Source organism: Anas acuta, chromosome W, assembly GCF_963932015.1.
Source record: "Anas acuta chromosome W, bAnaAcu1.1, whole genome shotgun sequence".
NCBI classification, from domain to species: Eukaryota; Metazoa; Chordata; class Aves; order Anseriformes; family Anatidae; genus Anas; species Anas acuta.
Genome location: NC_089016.1, coordinates 5,508,082 through 5,525,457, shown reverse-complemented (window position 1 = coordinate 5,525,457; position 17,376 = coordinate 5,508,082). Strand labels below are relative to the sequence as shown.

The 17,376-nt window shown below is 54.5% G+C and overlaps 3 protein-coding genes across 6 annotated transcripts in view; 1 reads left to right on the top strand and 2 right to left on the bottom strand.

Annotated features, from left to right (window-relative positions):
- The window catches only part of LOC137846765 (coiled-coil domain-containing protein 81-like), a 227,518-nt gene that overhangs the window by 29,736 nt on the left and 180,406 nt on the right, over positions 1–17,376 (bottom strand). The gene's annotated exons all lie outside the window — the stretch shown is intronic.
- LOC137846767 (olfactory receptor 14A16-like) overlaps positions 1–17,376 on the bottom strand; it is a 41,543-nt gene that overhangs the window by 20,836 nt on the left and 3,331 nt on the right. The gene's annotated exons all lie outside the window — the stretch shown is intronic.
- On the top strand, positions 974–4,727 carry LOC137846772 (coiled-coil domain-containing protein 81-like). Its single transcript, XM_068664885.1, has 3 exons — positions 974–1,586; positions 1,972–2,042; positions 3,647–4,727. Exons 1-3 carry the CDS (start codon positions 1,311–1,313, stop codon positions 3,720–3,722), a joined length of 423 nt encoding a protein of 140 aa, XP_068520986.1. The 5' UTR covers positions 974–1,310; the 3' UTR covers positions 3,723–4,727.

Here is a 17,376-nt window from a genome sequence, read left to right as displayed (position 1 = left end):
ACACCACCATCTCCATTAGGCACACAGGCACATCCCAAGGATGCCCAGGCTTCTCCGTGCAGCACACAGGCATCTCCCTGGAGCACCCAACAATCTCCCCAGACCACCAGTCTTGCTAGCAGGACCTCGGCACAAGTCCTCTGATCAAGCCGTCTTTTCCAAGGAGCGTTCTGGCAACTCCCTGGAGAAGCCAAACATGTCCCTGGGGAAAGTAAAAGTCTCCCCTGGGAATACAAGCATCTTCCTGAAGCACCCTCCATGGCACCCAAGTATCTCCCCAGGGAATATAGGCACCTCTTTAAATCACGCAGGGAAGAGTGAAGCCCTAGGGTGTGCCAAACCCCTGAGAAGCAGAGCAGATCTGGCCTTGGTTTCTCTCCCAGCTGGCCAGCAAGCTGCTCCGGGCACCCTGGGCAGTCTCAGTGCTCGGGTAGGGATTGCTCTGCAGGGCCCAGGACACCAGCCCACCTTATCCCGCTTCAGCGCTTCCAGAATTTGCTCGGATACAGCATCCCAGATAGCCTCAGTCTCTGGAAAGCAAGGAAAAGCCAGGTCAGGCTCCAGGCCAGCCAGCTCACCACCTCTTGGCAAGCACCTCACCCAGGCGAGGACACATGCAGGCATATGCGAGCCCCCCCGAAAAACACCATGCGGGCATTCCTGGGACATTCCTGAGAGGCCTGTGGGAGCTGCAGGCCACACCAGTCTCTGGGACACCAGACGTCTTTCCTCCCAGAGCCAGGTCCCAAAGAGGCACCAGCTCCCAGGGAAACCTGGCCCTGGATTGTCCCCATCACGAGGAGGCTGAGCCATGCCCAGAGGAGCCCTGGGGCTGAGGACAGCCCTAGCATCAGGACCCAGGAGTCCTGGCTGCCACATTGTCCCCTGAGCCCAGCGGGACCCAAGTTTGTGTGCCCCAGGTGGAGTTTTGATGACCTGAGGAGATGCTCGGGACCTTTGCTATTGTCCAAGAGCAATTCCACGTCAAGCAAAAGCGGCTCTTGATTTGCAAACCGTTCTTCCAGCTGGACATTGATGAGGGGTGGCTGGAGGACATGTACTGTCCCCCTGAGATCCTCCCTGGTGAGAAGGCAGCAGCCCCCCTCTTCCTGCCCCATGTCCGGAAGGATTTGTTCTCCCTGCTCTTTGGAAAGGCCTGGGAGAGGCAGAGGATTGTCTCCAACGGTCAGGGTGGAGCTTGAGTTCCCCCAGAAGACCCCGTGGCCCCGGAGCTGTTTGTCTTAGCGACCCTTCCTCTAGGCCCTTGTTCGGAATGCTGCAAGCAACTTGGGCTTGCTGTGGCACTGAGGATGTTGCTTCTCCTTGCAGATGACGTCAAGGTCGAGCAGCTGAACTACCTGCAGCTAGCGCAAGCCACCTCCTTCCCACTGTACATGGTGCAGGAGTGTGTGCAAGAGACCATCGTCTTGTACTGTTGCCTCCTGAAGAACAAGGAGCACGTCCCCTTTGCCTTCAGGGACATCGGTGTTTTGACCTGTGAAGATGGTTTCCTGTGCATGAAGTTTTATCCAGACTGTGTTAAACGTCTGGAGAGCGCTGAGGACCTCATTGCAATGCTCCACAGTGTAAGCTGGTGATGTTTTGAGGGCTACTTCAATTTCTTTGGGAATCCTGTGGAAGGGTGATCAATCCGACCGCTGTTGGCCAGCCTGGACACGGCAGGCCAGTCAGATGCCTTTCCCCACGCCTGCCCCATTAGCTGCTTTCTCCATTAGCTCTTCTGAGCGTCTGGATGCTGGCCGCTGCAAAAGGCCTGGCAGCGTTACTGTACAGCCTCAATATTCTGCCATGCTCCTCCAGAGCAGAACAAAGGTGGATGGAAGAGGCTTTGGAGGAGGGTTTTGGAGAGAAGGCTTTCTTTTGGCTTGGGAGACAGGTTTGCTTCCTGTCAATGAGAGCCCTGAGAAAAGTGCCTCAGAAACCCTCCAGCAGGTCTGTGTCTCTTTGCAGAGAATGTGGCCGGCACACCCGACTGCCTTGAGTGGAGAGACCACCGCTCGTGCGATCCAGATGTTCCCAAGGTGAGTGCATTTCCTCCGCAGCCCTTGGCTTCCCACCTCCTCCTTTGGAACGTGCGCGGTTGGGTCTCCACGCTCAGCATCCAGTCGGGGCTAAATCCTGAAGAGACTGGGTCCTGGTTAACTCATGCTGACTTTTGGCTACGAGTGTCTTCACCTGGCGAGGAGGGGCACTGCGGTTGTGTTTCTTGTGCCCATGCTGTTGGGAATTTAGGCTACCTTTTCTGGTGTTGCGGGAAGCTTGACAACAAACCCCATGCGTGAACGTGACGGAAAAGGGATGCCATGCCCCGTGCAACACCAGGAGGATTACTGCCAGTGGTCCCTCTGGGGGTCACCCGTACTGAAGGCTCGTAGTCTTCCTCCCAGGCTTTGTCCTTCGGTCGTTCTTCAGCTTCCCCCCTCTCCTGATTTAGTAGGCTCTGGGCCGAATGTCAGAAAGTTGTGTCTCGTGCAATAGTCAGCAGTTATCTCAAGAAAACCTCCCCCCCTTCTCAACACCGTTCTTTTGCAAGATAAGCACTCTGTTTCTCTTGGCCTTGTGCTTACCCAAGGGTATGTAAGACAGAAGGCCACGTTTCATCACGAGGCCCTAGCAGTGTTGCACGTTGGCACGAAGCAGATGAACTCTTTTCCCAAGAAGGGCTGAGGAACAAAGCCTTGGTCCCGTCAGCCCGATCTCCCAGTCACAGCCAGGCCCAAGCGCTTCCCCTCCTCCCTCCCGCTCCTCCCTCAGGGCTCGCCTCTCCCCAGGCTGGGCTCCGATTGGCTGCCAGAGCCGCCAGGCAAAGGGAGCCCCACCCTCTGCCGGCTGGCTGGGGCTCGCTGCCATGGCAACCGTGCGACCGCCTGAGCAGGCGGGGCGGGCGCTGCCATCTTAGGGGTGCTGGGCGGGCCGGGGCTGAGGGGGGGACGTGGCCGGTGTGCCCGGGGCCCCCCTGCCCGGCCCCGCTGTTGCGTTGCTCGCTCCCTGTGCCTCAGCACCTCGTCTTCCCTTTCCTTTGTGGTGTCCAATGCACGAGAAGCCCGGCAGGGGCAGAAAGGCGGCCATTTCATGGCAGAAGCAATAGGGCTGGATGCTCCTGCCGTGCTCCTCGTGGCTTGACAGAGCGGCACACTGCCACAGGCACGGGGACAGCCTGGCAGCCTTGTGCCTGGGTGTGACTGTGAGATGGGGCTGACAGGACAAAGGCTTTGTTCCTCATCCCTCCTTGTGACAAAAGTTCATCTGCTTCATGTCAACGTGGAACACTGGTAGCACGGGCACAAGCAAGCAAGGCCCTGCGGCCTGAGTGGAGAGGGCGAGCAGAGAGATGGGGGAATATCCTGGGTCCATGCCTAGGATAATCAGTCCCAGGCCTAAGCCGTGTGCTGGAAACCTCTGGGCTCTTCCCTAGCCAAGGGATGGTGGCAAATCCTGGGAGGGGGGTGATGAAAGAAACGGAGGATGCGGCTCTTCTCCAAAGCTTTCCAAAGTGCCCCACCTTGCCCCATTGTCCCTCAGGAGCGGGCAGGGCACAGAGCAGTGTCCCCCTGCCCTGACAGTCATCCCTTTTCCCGTCTCTCAAGAACTCCCTCCTCAGCCTTTCTGTCTTCTCTGTGTGCAGGCTGTTCAGGTTGCGGGACTCGGGACCTTTGCTGTTCTCCAAGAGCAATTCCACATCAAGCAAAAGCGGCTCTTGATTCGCAAACCGTTCTTCCAGCTGGACATTGATGAGGGGTGGCTGGAGGACATGTACTGTCCCCCTGAGATCCTCCCTGGTGAGAAGGCAGCAGCCCCCCTCTTCCTGCCCCATGTCCAGAAGGATTTCACAGAATCACAGAATTTCTAGGTTGGAAGAGACCTTTTTGTTCTCCCTGCTCTTTGGAAAGGCCTGGGAGAAGCAGAGGATTGTCTCCAACGGTCAGGGTAGAGCTTGAGTTCCCCCAGAAGACCCCATGGCCCCGGAGCTGTTTCTCTTAGCGACCCTTCCTCTAGGCCCTTGTTCGGAATGCTGCAAGCAACTTGGGCTTGCTGTGGCACTGAGGATGTTGCTTCTCCTTGCAGATGACGTCAAGGTCGAGCAGCTGAACTACCTGCAGCTAGCGCGAGCCACCTCCTTCCCACTGTACGTGGTGCAGGAGTGTGTGCAAGAGACCATCGTCTTCCACACAGGAGAGATGTCCCCTTTGGACCCACCAGGAGCAGGGACTCAGAAAGGCTCCTGACACCCGTCCCGGAGGAGGCCGCTCTCTCCACGGATGGCAAGCGTGCAGCACGTTTGCCTGAGACTGGCACGCCAGCTTCATTTTCCACCAGGGCCCTGATCCTTGGGGGAGCTGGATGCAGAGCCTTGTTGCAGAAACTCCTGTCCCTTCAGGAGCCCCCCCACATTGCAACAGAGTCCATCTTTTTGTCTGTGGGAGCAAACGTCCCCTGCAGTTTCTTCCAGCTGCCCCGCAGCTTCTTCCAGCCTAAGGAGCTGTGATACCAGATGGAAACGTTTCTTTCCAAACGATATCCCAGACTTTGTGGCAGGCACAAGAGAGTGCCGAGGGAGGGAGGTGGCATGCCTGCCCTCCTTGCCGGATGGCGTTCTCCGATGTTGCTGGCTCCCCAGCGATAATCTGCTTTCCACCCATAAGCCCGGGTGGGCCGTATTGGTGTCTCTAGGATCCTGTCCTTGCACAAGACACTGCTCCTCTCCTTCTGCCACCACAAAGGGCCTGGATACGGGCATCGCGAGCTGCCTTCCTGAAGGCAGCTGGTGCCACTGCTTCGCGGTTGGCTCTCTCCGTGTCTGCTGAAGCGAACACGGCCAGTCCAACACCCATTCGCTGCGGAACTGCCGTCTGCTGCAGAGGCTGACGCAGCTTGCGAGCACGGACTGGAGACCGAATTCCCCTGGGCTCATGCAGCCTCCCGGTGTCTGTTTGCAGTGTGCTCCCCCCGTGTCCAGGCAGCTCCCCCAGGACAAAGAAGACAGACAGGCAGGAACCAGCTCCTCAAGCCAAGTCCACCAGCACTGCGCTCCCTACTCCCGAAGCCTCTCGGAGATTGGTGCAGGTACCTGCTCTGCCTTGCTGCAATGACCACGCGGTTTGGGACTGTACTAAAGCCTCTTTGTGTGGAGCGATCCCAAGCCGGACCCTTGGGATGCGTTCACACACTTGTTACCTCCTTCTTCTCTTCCTCGGGAGATGGAAGGTGGTGTCCCGCACACCTTCCCTGCCTCTTGCTGCCTCCCGTGTTGCCATGAGCCGCTTCATTTGGACCAGGGGCAATGGAAAAGGAATGAGGGCTTTCTGGGTCTTTGATGGCAGAGGTCTTTGGTCCAACAGCTGAGACCAATCCTGTCTGCTGTTGTGTTTTTTGTTTGTTTTCCTCCAGGAGGTCTGGAACCTGTCCTCGCAGTGGGACCAAACAAAGAGCTCATGGCCCTTGTACCAAAAGCGAATACAGCAAGCCCGGGCAGAAATGGCTGCTTGGGGAGCCTGGTCTCAGGGGGAGGACCGAGAGACACCTCAGGTACTGGCAGTGACCAACACCGCTGAGAACAGCAGCGATCCTCCCCGCCAGGGCTCCGAGGGGGGCAGGTCCCAGGGTGGTGGGAGCAGGACGGGCACCAGGGCGCAGGGCAGGGCTTTGCCTGCTCCTCCCGGTGAGGGAGAGGCTGTCAGCAGAAAGCGAGGGATCAAAGCAGCAGCCAGACGTGGGCCGGCAGTGCCGAGTCGCCTGCTTCCCAGGTCCTGCTGCAGGGTCCTTTCAAGGGGTCCTCTGGGAAACAGCACCCGTGTGTCCAGTCCTGTCTGATGAGAGCGTCTTCTTCTTGCATCAGGTCACCAGGCAATATGATTGGATTCCCCATCCCCCAGCCCAGCCCAGGAGCAAGGAGGTCGTGAGGAGGTGGAGGAAGGTTCAGATCCCTGCCCCAGAAGAGGAGTGGAGAGCAGCAGCCAAGCTGGAGAGCCTCCAGCCTGAGTAAGTGTGTGCCGGCTGCGTTCACGTGCTGGGGCACTCGAGTAGCTGCTGAGCGATGTCAGGAGATGTCCAGCAGCCCGGTCCCTGAGTCCTGGGCTTGCCTATGACACCCTTGGCTTTCTCCTAAAGCGGGCATGACCTTGGTTACCGCCAAGGCCTAAAACTCATCACAGGGCGAAAGGGTGGGTGCACGTGGCACCGCGTGGGTGCAGGGTCTGGATGAGGTGTCTGGCAGAGGCTGAGGGATCCCTTTGTCCTGGTGTTGCAGCCACCTTTCCCCACGAGCACTGCAAGTTTTGAAAACGTCGGAGCCGCATCGCAGTCAACAAAGGGTGTTCACAAGTGCTGCGGAGGAAAAGCGGCTGCGGCAAGAGCAGCAGCGGCTCCCCTGGTAAGTATCTCCAGAAAGGGATGGTGCTTCCCGCTGCTGCGAGGCCCGTCCTTCCCGTGGGGGCAGCACTGGGACAGAGAGGGCATTCCGGGGCCCTCTGCTCCCCCTGCCTCAGCCCCAGGCTGATGAGCTGCACCCCTGCGGACCTCGTCATGAGCTTGGGCACTAGGCATCTGTCGCAGCTGACGGCAACCTTGAAGCTTCATGGGAAGCAGACCCCTACGTGCACGGCCCGAGCTAAGCCTGCAGTATTTCTCTGCGTTCAGCCTATACACAACCTGATCATCCTCTTTTCTTTCTGACTCCCTAGCGCTAGATGCTGGTACTGCAACGGAGGGGAAGGTGCTGGGAATGCTGAAGGCAGCAGCGGAGCTCTGAGCAAAGGGGCTGGGAAGCTCTCCCGCTTTCCACCCCTGAATGGAAAATAAAGAGCACAGCCAGACTGCTGGTGTCGCTTCATCCACCGTAGCAAAGCACTGCCCTGATTCACACCACCATCTCCATTAGGCACACAGGCACATCCCAAGGATGCCCAGGCTTCTCCGTGCAGCACACAGGCATCTCCCTGGAGCACCCAACAATCTCCCCAGACCACCAGTCTTGCTAGCAGGACCTCAGCACAAGTCCTCTGATCAAGCCGTCTTTTCCAAGGAGCGTTCTGGCAACTCCCTGGAGAAGCCAAACATGTCCCTGGGGAAAGTAAAAGTCTCCCCTGGGAATACAAGCATCTTCCTGAAGCACCCTCCATGGCACCCAAGTATCTCCCCAGGGAATATAGGCACCTCTTTAAATCAGAAATACTTCCTGCAGGACACGTGAGCATTGAGCTGGAGTAGACAAGCATCTCCCCAGGACACCTAAGCACTACCTTTTCCCTCTCAGGCATCTTCCAAGGGCATTCCAGCACCTCACAGGAGATCCCAACTCTAGGTGGGTTCACCTGAACAATTTCCGCTGTGAACCCATCTCCTGCTGATGCTCTAAGACATCGCCCAAAGGCATACAAGCATTTCTTGGAGGAACCCAGGAACCTCTATAGAGAACCCAAGCACCTCCTTGGAAGAATGAAACACCTCCCTGGGGAACAGTAGAATAACCCCATGGGTGCCCAAGCTCCTGCATAGGTCACCCCAGAAGATCTTTCAAGAACCAAGGAATTCCCTCCATTGATGAAGCACCTCTATGAAGAAATCCTATCCTGCCCCGGGTCAGAGAAACACCTCCCTGGGTAAATCACGCAACGTCCTGGAGGAGCAAAGGATCTTCTTGGGTATACAAGCATTTTCCCATGGTAGGCAAGCACCTCCCTGGGGACAACCAGCACCCGCCTCTGGGTCACTCATCCCCTTCCCTGTGGAACACGAGCATCTTGCAACAGCAAGCAAAACAGCGCTGGGCGGCCGGGGAGTCTCGGCTCCGCCAACGGCGCGCACCTCACCCCCGCCAGGGTCCCTTTTTATATCTTGGTAATTCCGGGATTACGCAGCACATCCTGGTATATTCTGCGACTGCGCGCACTGTTGCTAGGGGGTTGTCTCTGTCCCTCTGGTGGTCATGAAGATGAAGGCCGTAGTCTTCCTCGGCGTTGTGGTTCAACTTCTTTTTTTATTTGGTCATGTTGGCCCAGCATGAGACAGGAAGGCCGGATGTTGATACGCTAGGTTAGCTACTTATCAGGAGATGGTTACATGAGCTTTGCAGAAGGGTCTTTGAACAAAAGAGGCAACTGAGATGCAGAAGGAGAGAAGGGGAGGGGGTTCTCTTTTTTGTTACATTAAGCAAAAGAATTTTCATAGTGTCTAGCCAAGCATTATACAGCTCCTTACTTCAGCAGGGAGCTTTCGCAACTCCCGCTCCTCAAACAGAACTCCTTGTTTTTATAATACAAAAGACAATGAACAAACATTTATTGTGTATTACACTTCCCAGCTCAAACTGGGACCCCCAGCCCCTTCCCATTATGAACTGGGACCCTTAGCCCCTTCCCAGTATGAATTGGGCCCATTCCACTGCAAACTGGGAACTTTCCCAGTAAAAACCAGGGCTCCCAGCTCCAAGCCAGCTCAAACTGGGATTGTCCCCAGCTCAGACCGGGACCCCCAGCCCTTTCCCAGTTCGAACTGGGCTCCCCAACCCCATCCCGGCACAAACTGGGCCCATTCCCAGTAGAAACCGGGCGCCTATCCCTTCGCCCCGCCCCCCGTTGCCAGGCAACCGCCGCCATTTTGTCCCCTCCCCCCGTTGCCAGGCAACCGACGCCATTTCGTTCTGCCCCGCCGGGCTGCCCGCACTGCGCATGCGCGCTCGCCGGCCTCCCATTGGCTCCCGCCCCGTGGGTTCAAACTGTCCGGCGGGAGCGATGGCGGCGGAGGCTGCGGCCGGTGCGGTGGGGGGGATTTGTGGGGATTTTGGGGAAAGTGGGGGGCTGGGGGGACTCAGGGGGGTTTGGAGAAGGGGTGCGAGGCTCTGGGGGGCGTCTGGCGGTGAGGGGATGCGGGGTTGTGAGGGGAAAAAGGGCTGAGGGGGCGTTCGGTGAGGGCAGAGGGGCTGTGAGGGGACGTTTTGTGAGGGGAAAAGGGGGCTGTGAGGGGCATTTTGTGAGGCGATGAGGGGTTAAAGGACACTTCGTGAGGGGAGAGGGGGCTGTGAGGGGATATTTTGTGAGGGGATGAGGGGCTGTGAGGGGGCATTTTGTGAGGGAACAAGGAGCTGAGAGCGGAAAAGGGGCTGTGAGGGGACAAATCCTGAGGCACTGGTGTGTGAGGGAACATTTTGTGAGGGGCTGCGAGGGGGACAAGGGGCTGAGGGGACACTTGGTGAGGGGACGGGGGTGTCAAGGGGCTGCGAGGGGGCAAATCCTGAGGGAAGCAGTCAGGGAAGGGACATTTTTTGAGGGGATGGGTCATTTTGTGAGGGGACGGGGGGGCTTTGAGGGGCTGCTGGGGCTTTGAGGGGACACTTTTCTAGGTGACAGGGGGCTGCGAGGAGCCGGCATCCACCCAGCCCCCCCTCAACGGCTGCCAATGCTCCCCCAGCACCCCCCCGGTGGGTTCAGGTCTGGGTGTCACCTGGGGTACACAAACTTGCTGTCACCCCTTGGATTTTTCAGAAGTGATAAACTTTTCCTCTCTCCACAAATGACTCTCAGTCTGTCCCATGACAGACCTGTTTGTTTTTAGTTGCTGTTACTGTTTTTTTATGCATATAATATGTATGATTTATTAATATACATGAATACATTCTTTTCTGTTGCTTTTGTTTTAAGTGGTTACCCTGTTCCTTCACAACTGTTTGGATTCCATCCACTTCTGCTGAGGCAACAACCTGCTCTCTTTCTCCTGAAGCCCACATAAAGTATGTATCTGGGTGTGAGCTGACTCTCTCATAGCCTCTGTGTGATATCTCTGCATCTGAGGTAAAGGAGGTGTCTGCAGTCTCTGTGGAGGCAATGGGGATGCAGCAGGCACAGGCAAGGGAGACTGCGGAGGGGATTCTGATCATCCTCAGGCATATCTGAACATACCTAGTGCCTTTGGAAATGCTCCATAATCCTTCCAAGCATCCTGCATATCTAAAGACCCCTGAGGAAGGAGTTTTGGCAGCACTCGTTCCTATCCATTTGGGTGTGGTGGTTTTACCATGCTAGGCAGCTGAACTCCACCACACCCGCTCTCTCACTCCCCCTCCTCAGAAAAGGAGGGGAAGAAGTAAAGGAAAGAACAACTCACAGGTTGAGATACGGGTAATTTAATTAAAGGGAAAAATTAAAGATTATTATTAATTTAACAATTTAACTAAAGGGAAAAAGGGGGAAGGGGAAAAGGGAGGGGAAAAGGGAAAAGAAAACCAAACAAGTAAAGGCTGAGTGGAAGTGCAGAAGAAAGAAATTACTCTCTACTTCCCACAAATGAGCGATGCTTGACCATGTCCTTGAAGCAGGGCCTCAATGCCCGTAGCTGTTTTTCAGGAGGACCAACGTTTTCCCAACGAGATTCCACCCTCCCCTCTGCTTCTTTTTTCCACCTTTTATTGCTGAGTGTGACATCATATGGTATGGAATATCCCTTTGGTTGGTTTAGGCCAGCAGCCCTGATGATGTTCCTTTCTCACTTTTTGCCCACCCCCAGCCTGCTGGCTCTGGGAGGGTTAGAGAGAGTCCTGATGCTGTGCCAGCACTTCTCAGCAGCAGACACAACTCTGGTGTGATACCAGTACTGTTCTAGCTACAAGTGCAGAGCACAGCACTGTATGGGCTGCTGCAGGGAAAGTTAACATCCCAGCCAGACCCAGTACACTGCGTCTGTTTCCCACCCTGACCAGAATGGCCAGAACAGAGTTAACCAGGAGTATCCAAAAAGATCTGAGGAGGGATGGAGACTGAAGGCATGATCTGGGCTGGAAATTGCCTTGGAGAGGCAAGCATGACCCAGGACCCATGCTGTTCCTCAGTCCCTGCCCCTAGCACATGTCCTTGAGACAATCGCCACACCTTGAGTGCTTGCCAGTACCCCAAACATAATCCTTGGGAAAGGCTGGAGGTGCAGGGGTGAATCTGGAGGGCCATGGTTTAGTTGTGACCATGGGCAGGACAAGCCCTCTTCTGGGTCCTCTGCAGGGCTAGCAGCCTCCATGAGCCCCATGGGGGGAGGGAGCAGGCAGAGGAGGTCCTGGGGCCCTGCCCACCATCCCCATGCCCAAGGGGCTCTCAAGCAGCGTACCTCAAGGCAGAGATCATAGAATCACAGAATCATAGAACAGCTTGGGTTGGAAGAGACCTTAAAGATCATCTAGTTCCAACCCTCCTGCCATGGGCAGGGATGCCAACAACTAGATGAGGCTGCCCAGAGCCTCATCAAACCTGGCCTTCAACACATCCAGGGATGGGGCATCCACAGCTTCTCTGGGCAACCTGTTCCAGTGCCTCACCACCCTCTGAGTGAAGCATTTCCTCCTAATCTCTAATCTAAATCTTCTCTCTTTTCCTTTAAAAACCTTCCCCCTTGTCCCGCCGTTATCTTTTGTTTATGCAGCCCCGAATGCAGTTGGCCTTCTGGGCTGCAAGCACACACACACTGCTGGCTTATTGTCCTGGTTTCAGTTAGAATTAATTTTCTTCCTAGTAGCTGGTGGAATGCTGTGTTTTGGCTTAGGATGAGAAGAGTGCTGATAACACCCCGATGCTTTAATTGTTGCAGAGCAGTGCTTACACCAAGCCAAGGACATCTCAGGCTTTTGCTCTGTCCTGCCAACGGGCAGGCTGGGGGTGCAGTAAGAGCTGGGAGGGGACAGACCCAGGACAGGTGACCCAAACTAGCCAAAGGGGTATTCCATACCATCTGACGTCATGCTAAACAATATATAGGGGTGGCTAGCCGGGGGGAGGGGGCCGGACTGCTCGGGGTTAGGCTGGGCATCGGTCAGCAGGTGGTGAGCAATTGCATTGTGCATCACTTGTTTGTACATATTATTAGTAGTAGTACTATTATCACCATTGTATTATTATTATTATTATTATTATTATTTTATTATTATTGTTATTATTATTTTCTTGTCTTATTAAACTGTCTTTATCTCAACTCACAGGCTTCACTTTCCATTTCTCTCCCCCGTCCCAGAGAGGGAGGGGGGAGGGTGAGCGAACGGCTGCGTGGTGTTTAGCTGCCGGCCGGGTTAAACCACGACACTTACGTTGAGATTTTTATCCACTGGAACTCCCAAGTCTTTCTCTGCAGGCCTGCTCTCAATGAGTTCTTCACCCAGTCTGTCCTCATGTCTGGGATTGCCTGAACCAGGTGCAGCATCTTGCACTCAGCCTTGTTGAACCTCATTAGGTTCACATGGGCCCACTTGTCTAGCTTGTCCAGGTCCCTTGGATGGCATCCCTTCCTTCTGGTGTATCGCTGCACCACTCAGCTTAGTGTCATCTGCAAACTTGCTGAGGGTGCACTCGATCCCACTGTCTGTGTCGTTGATATTAATACTAAACAGCACCAGTCCCAAGACAGACAGACCCTTGAGGAACACCACTCGCCACTGGCCTCCACCTGGGCATGGAGCCATTGACCAACACTTCTGGGCACAGCCTTCAAGCCAATTCATTATCCACTGAATGCTCCCCCCTTCAAATCCACCACTCGCCAACTTGCAGATCAGGATGCCATGTGGGACTGTGTCAAAGGTCTTGTACAAGTCCAGCAAGGTGCCATCTTCCCTTGTCAGCTGATGCAATCACTCCATTATAGAAGGCCACCAGATTGGTCAGATATGATTTGCTCTGCTACTTGTAGCAGGAAAAAAGGAGAAACTGCCCAAGAAAATTACCACCAGGCCCAGCCCCTCATGGCAGCAGTTCCCAGCACCAGCGTTCCACCGTGGTTTGGGGATGGCCGATCACAGAAAGGTGAGCACCTCCATCCTCCTGCTGGGCTCAGGGCCTGTACCGGGGGAACGGCCAGCCCAGCCTGGTCCAGAGCCCAGCAAGCCCCAAGGCAGGGCTGTCTGTGAACCCCCGTGAGGGACATGCTGGGGCTGGGACAGGGCTGGATGGAGGGGGGAGGCTGCTAAAGCAGAAGGGCAGTGGGGGCCGGGGCAGTGAGGGCTGGCAGGGGGCTGTGCTGGGGGAACATTTCCTTACCCCTGCATGCATGCTGCCTGATGCGGTGACTGCAGAGAGGTCCCAGAGAGCCACAGGAGGAGCAGTGGGGTTTGGTTGTCCTGCAGAGGGGAATGCACATAAAGCAATAACAGCACGGGAAGCTTCCACTGTGCCAGGGCCCCCAAATTATCCCCAAACTCAATGTGTTAACCTTGGCTGTCTCCCAGGTGCCCACCATGCTGCTCTCCCAACACCCCTCCTCAGCAGGATACAGGGAGAAAACACAAAGAAACAACTCATGGGCTGAGGTAAGGACCAAGAAATGGCTCACAACTACTGTCGCAGACAGGACAGACTTGGGGAAGATTAACATCATTTATTGCCAGCACATAGCAGTGCAGAGCAGTAACAACTAAAAGACAACTAGAAGCAACTTTACCACCACCCCACTTCTTCTACCTCCTCCCACCAAGAGGTGCAGAGTGATAAGGAATGGGGGCATCAGTCCATGATGCTTCATCTCCGCTGCTCCTTCCATGTTTCTCTCTTCCCCTTCTCCCCCTTTCAAGTGCGGGGTTACTCTCCCCCCCTTCAAGTGTGGGGTCACTCCCATGGGATGCCATCCTTCCCAAACTGATCCTACATGACCTCCCCACAGACAGCAGCTCTTCAAGAAGTTCTTCAGCATGGATCTGTAGCAAGTTGTGGAAAGTCCTTCAGGATCAGACTGCTGCAGAGTGGGCTCCTCTCCATGGGCTGCAGCTCCCACACAAATCTTGCTCCTGTGGTTGCTCCTCTCCAGTGACTGCACATCCACCTTCTCCACCGTGGTGCCCCTCCACAGGCTGCAGTGTGGAGATCTGCTCTGCCGTGGTGCCCATGGGCTGCAGGGGGACAGCCTGCTCCAGCATGGGCCTCTCAGCAGGCTGCGGGAAACTTCTTCTCTGGCACCTGGAACTTCTTCGCTGACTGTGGTGTCTGCAGGGCTGCTTCTCTCACAGTTTTTCACTCCTCTGCCAGCTGCAGATGCACAAACATTTTTTATGCTTTCTAAAAAATGTTGTCAAAGATGCACAACTAGTGTCCCTCATTGGCTCAGCTTTGACCAGCAGCCATCAGGTCCCTTTTCGAGATGGAGGAACTGGCTCTGATCTGAACTAGGACAGAGAGCTGGGTCTGTTTAACCTGTAGAAGAGAAGGCTCCAGGTAGACCTTATCACGGCATTTCAGTACTTAAAGGGATCTTACAAAAAAGATGGAGAAGGACTCTTTACTCGGGCAGATAATGATAGGACGAGATGGAATGGTCTTAAACTAAAAGAGGATAAATTTAGACTAGACATTAGGAAGAAATTCTTCACTCAGAGGGTGGTGAGGCACTGGAACAGGTTGCCAAGAGAAGATGTGAATTCCCCATCCCTGGAGGTGTTCAAGGCCAGGTTGGTGGGGCCTTGGCCAACCTGATCCAGTGGTTGGCATCCCTGCCTATGGTAGGGTATTTGGAGTTAAATGGTCTTTAAGGTCCCTTCCAACCCAAGCCATTCTATGATGCTATGATTCCATGATGATCTTAGAGCCCAGGGATTAACTCTGGTTTGTGACTCTGGTTACAAATCAAACAGATGTAGTTGGAAGTCACAAAAGCAAAAGTCCTAGAAACATTAGTAAAAGTTCTAAAAAAGGAGCTAAAGGAAACCAGAACAGCAGCTCAGTTTCTAGCAGAGCAATGAAAAGTCACTAACACAACTCTAATTAATCTCAAAGAGCCACTGCAGTCTGGGAACTCAAGACTACAGCTTGGACAAGTCCATAGGTTCTGTGAGGGAGGCCGGGATTCCTGTAGGCTGGCACCATGCATCCTTGCACACTTGCCAATGGATCCTTGAAGATGATCCACACTTGAAATGACCATTGGGACCCTGAGAAACTCATGCGGGGTCACTGTGAAAAATTCAGGCCGGAAGATTCCAGAGAGGGTGACTTTGAGTGGCTGTGGCAGATCCCAGCAGTCTGGGAATATGTCCCCTTCCGTCTAGGGAAATTAAAAAGGATTAATATAGACCCATCAGGTCAGTCAGGACAGAAAGGGGAAGTAATAGTTATTGTGCTGTAGGTGCAGCAGGCAATAGGCACTGGATTGGGCCTCAGAAGACTCAAGCAGATGAAATCTGGTTCATCCATGAGCTAAGACAAGCACTGTAAGCAGAGCGAAGGACACGGAGTGGTGCCCTACCATGAAGGAGGATGCAAAGTGAAGCTGTAAGAGGTTTCTGTTGTGCCACGATTAATGCAGGTTCAGCTGAAGGGCACAGCAGCTCCTTGGGACACAAAGGGCTCAGCCCCAGAGATGGGACAGCCATGGCACCAGCAAATAGAGGTCAGTGTCCCCTGCTGTGTCCCCAGCTCTCCTCTGCAGCACATCCTCAGAGGGCTGCAGCCCCTCCATGCCATCCCTGGCGGTCCTCAGGCAGCTCCTGACAAACCCAGGGCCAGGGCAGCCTGCCCAGACCTGCTGCAGCCAGACAAGTGTTCCCATTACTTCCTGATCTGCTGAGAGTGGAGTCCAGACAAAGAAGTAGCTGGATTTCAATTTTTTAAATACAGAGAGGCTGGCTCCTCGTTTATGCAGAGCCTCAGTGTCACACAAGCAATGTTGCTACTTGAGCACAAGGGGATGAAGAACAGTGTGTCTCTGTGGAAAACATCACAAGGAAAACAAAACAAAACAAACAAAAAGCAGCAATATTACTCTAGAAGTAAATCGAGGCTTGCCCTGTCATGAGAAAAACTACACTTTACCTGCACAAGAAACGAAGGAGTCTATAGCTGCTGAAAGATCCCATCAATTTCCTCAGAACATCCTGAAAAATATCCATGACATCACTGGTCTAATACAATTCTTGAGCTCCTGATTCCTCATGCTGTAGATAAAGGGGTTCAATACTTGAGGCAGCACCGAGTAGAGAACTGCCACTGACAGGTTCAGGGATGGTAAGGAGATTAAGGGGGGCTTCAGGTAGGCAAATATGCCAGTACTGAGAAACAAGCAGATCACAGCCAGGTGAGGGACGCATGTGGAAAAGGCTTTGCGCTGTCCCTGCACAGAGGGGATCCTCAGCACAGACCTGAAAATCTGCACATAGGAGAGCACAATGAACATAAAACACCCCAAAAACACAAAAACACTAAATATGAGAAGTCCAATTTCGCTGTGGTATAAGGATGAACAGGAGAGCTTGAGGATCTGGGGGATTTCACAAAAGAATTGGTCCACAGCATTGCCTCTGCAGAGGGGCAGTGAAAACGTATTGGCAGTGTGCAGCAGAGCATAGAGAACCCCACTGCCCCAGGCAGCTGCTGCCATCTGGGCACAAGCTCTGTTGCTCAGGAGGGTCCCATAGCGCAGGGGCTTGCAAATGGCAACATAGCGGTCGTAGGACATGATGGTGAGAATAGAAAACTCTGCGAAAAAGAAAACAAAAAAAGAAAAAGAAAAAGAAAAAGAAAAAGAAAAAGAAAAAGAAAAAGAAAAAGACCTGTGCAGCACATCCTGCATAGGAAATGGCCCTGGTGTCCCAGAGGGAATTGGCCATGGCTTTGGGGACAGTGGTGGAGATGCAGCCCAGGTCAAGGAGGGCAAAGTTGAGGAGGAAGAAGTACATGGGAGTGTGGAGGCGGTGGTCGCAGGCTACAGCAGTGAGGATGAGGCTGTTGCCCAGGATGGCAGCCAGGTAGATTCCCAGGAAGAGCACGAAGTGCAGGAGCTGCAGCTCCGGCGTGTCTGCAAATGCCACGAGGAGGAACTCGGTGATGGAGCTGCTGTTGGTCATCTGATCCTCCTGGACAAATGGGACTACCCAAGGAAGAAAAGACAGTGATAATTAGGAGAGACATCTCTGAAACAAATCCACCCAAGGGTACTGAGAGAACTGGCAGAGGAGCTGGCCAAGCCCCTATCCATCGTTTATCAGCAGTCCTGGCTATTGGGGGAGGTCCCAGCTGACTGGCGGCTAGCAAATGTGACGCCCATCTACAAGAAGGGCCGGAGGGCAGACCCGGGAAACTACAGGCCTGTCAGTTTGACCTCAGTACCAGGGAAGCTCATGGAGCAGATCCTCTTGGGAGTCATCATGCGGCACTTGCAGGGCAAGCAGGCGATCAGGCCCAGTCAGCATGGGTTTATGAACGGCAGGTCCTGCTTGACGAACCTGATCTCCTTCTATGACAAAGTGACGCGCCGGGTGGACGAGGGAAAGGCTGTGGATGTGGTCTACCTTGACTTCAGCAAGGCTTTTGACACCGTCTCCCACAGCATTCTCCTCAAGAAACTGGCTGCTCTTGGCTTGGACTGGCGCATGCTTCGTTGGGTTAGAAACTGGCTGGATAGCCG

What these genes read in the sequence shown, in the direction of transcription:
- LOC137846772 (XM_068664885.1), top strand. Translation starts at nt 1,311, where the DNA reads ATGTTGCTTCTCCTTGCAGATGACGTCAAGGTCGAGCAGCTGAACTAC. An exon ending in TCATTGCAATGCTCCACAGT is followed by an intron (nt 1,587 to 1,971) that starts GTAAGCTGGTGA and finishes GTCTCTTTGCAG; the next exon opens with AGAATGTGGCCGGCACACCC. An exon ending in GCGATCCAGATGTTCCCAAG is followed by an intron (nt 2,043 to 3,646) that starts GTGAGTGCATTT and finishes CTCTGTGTGCAG; the next exon opens with GCTGTTCAGGTTGCGGGACT.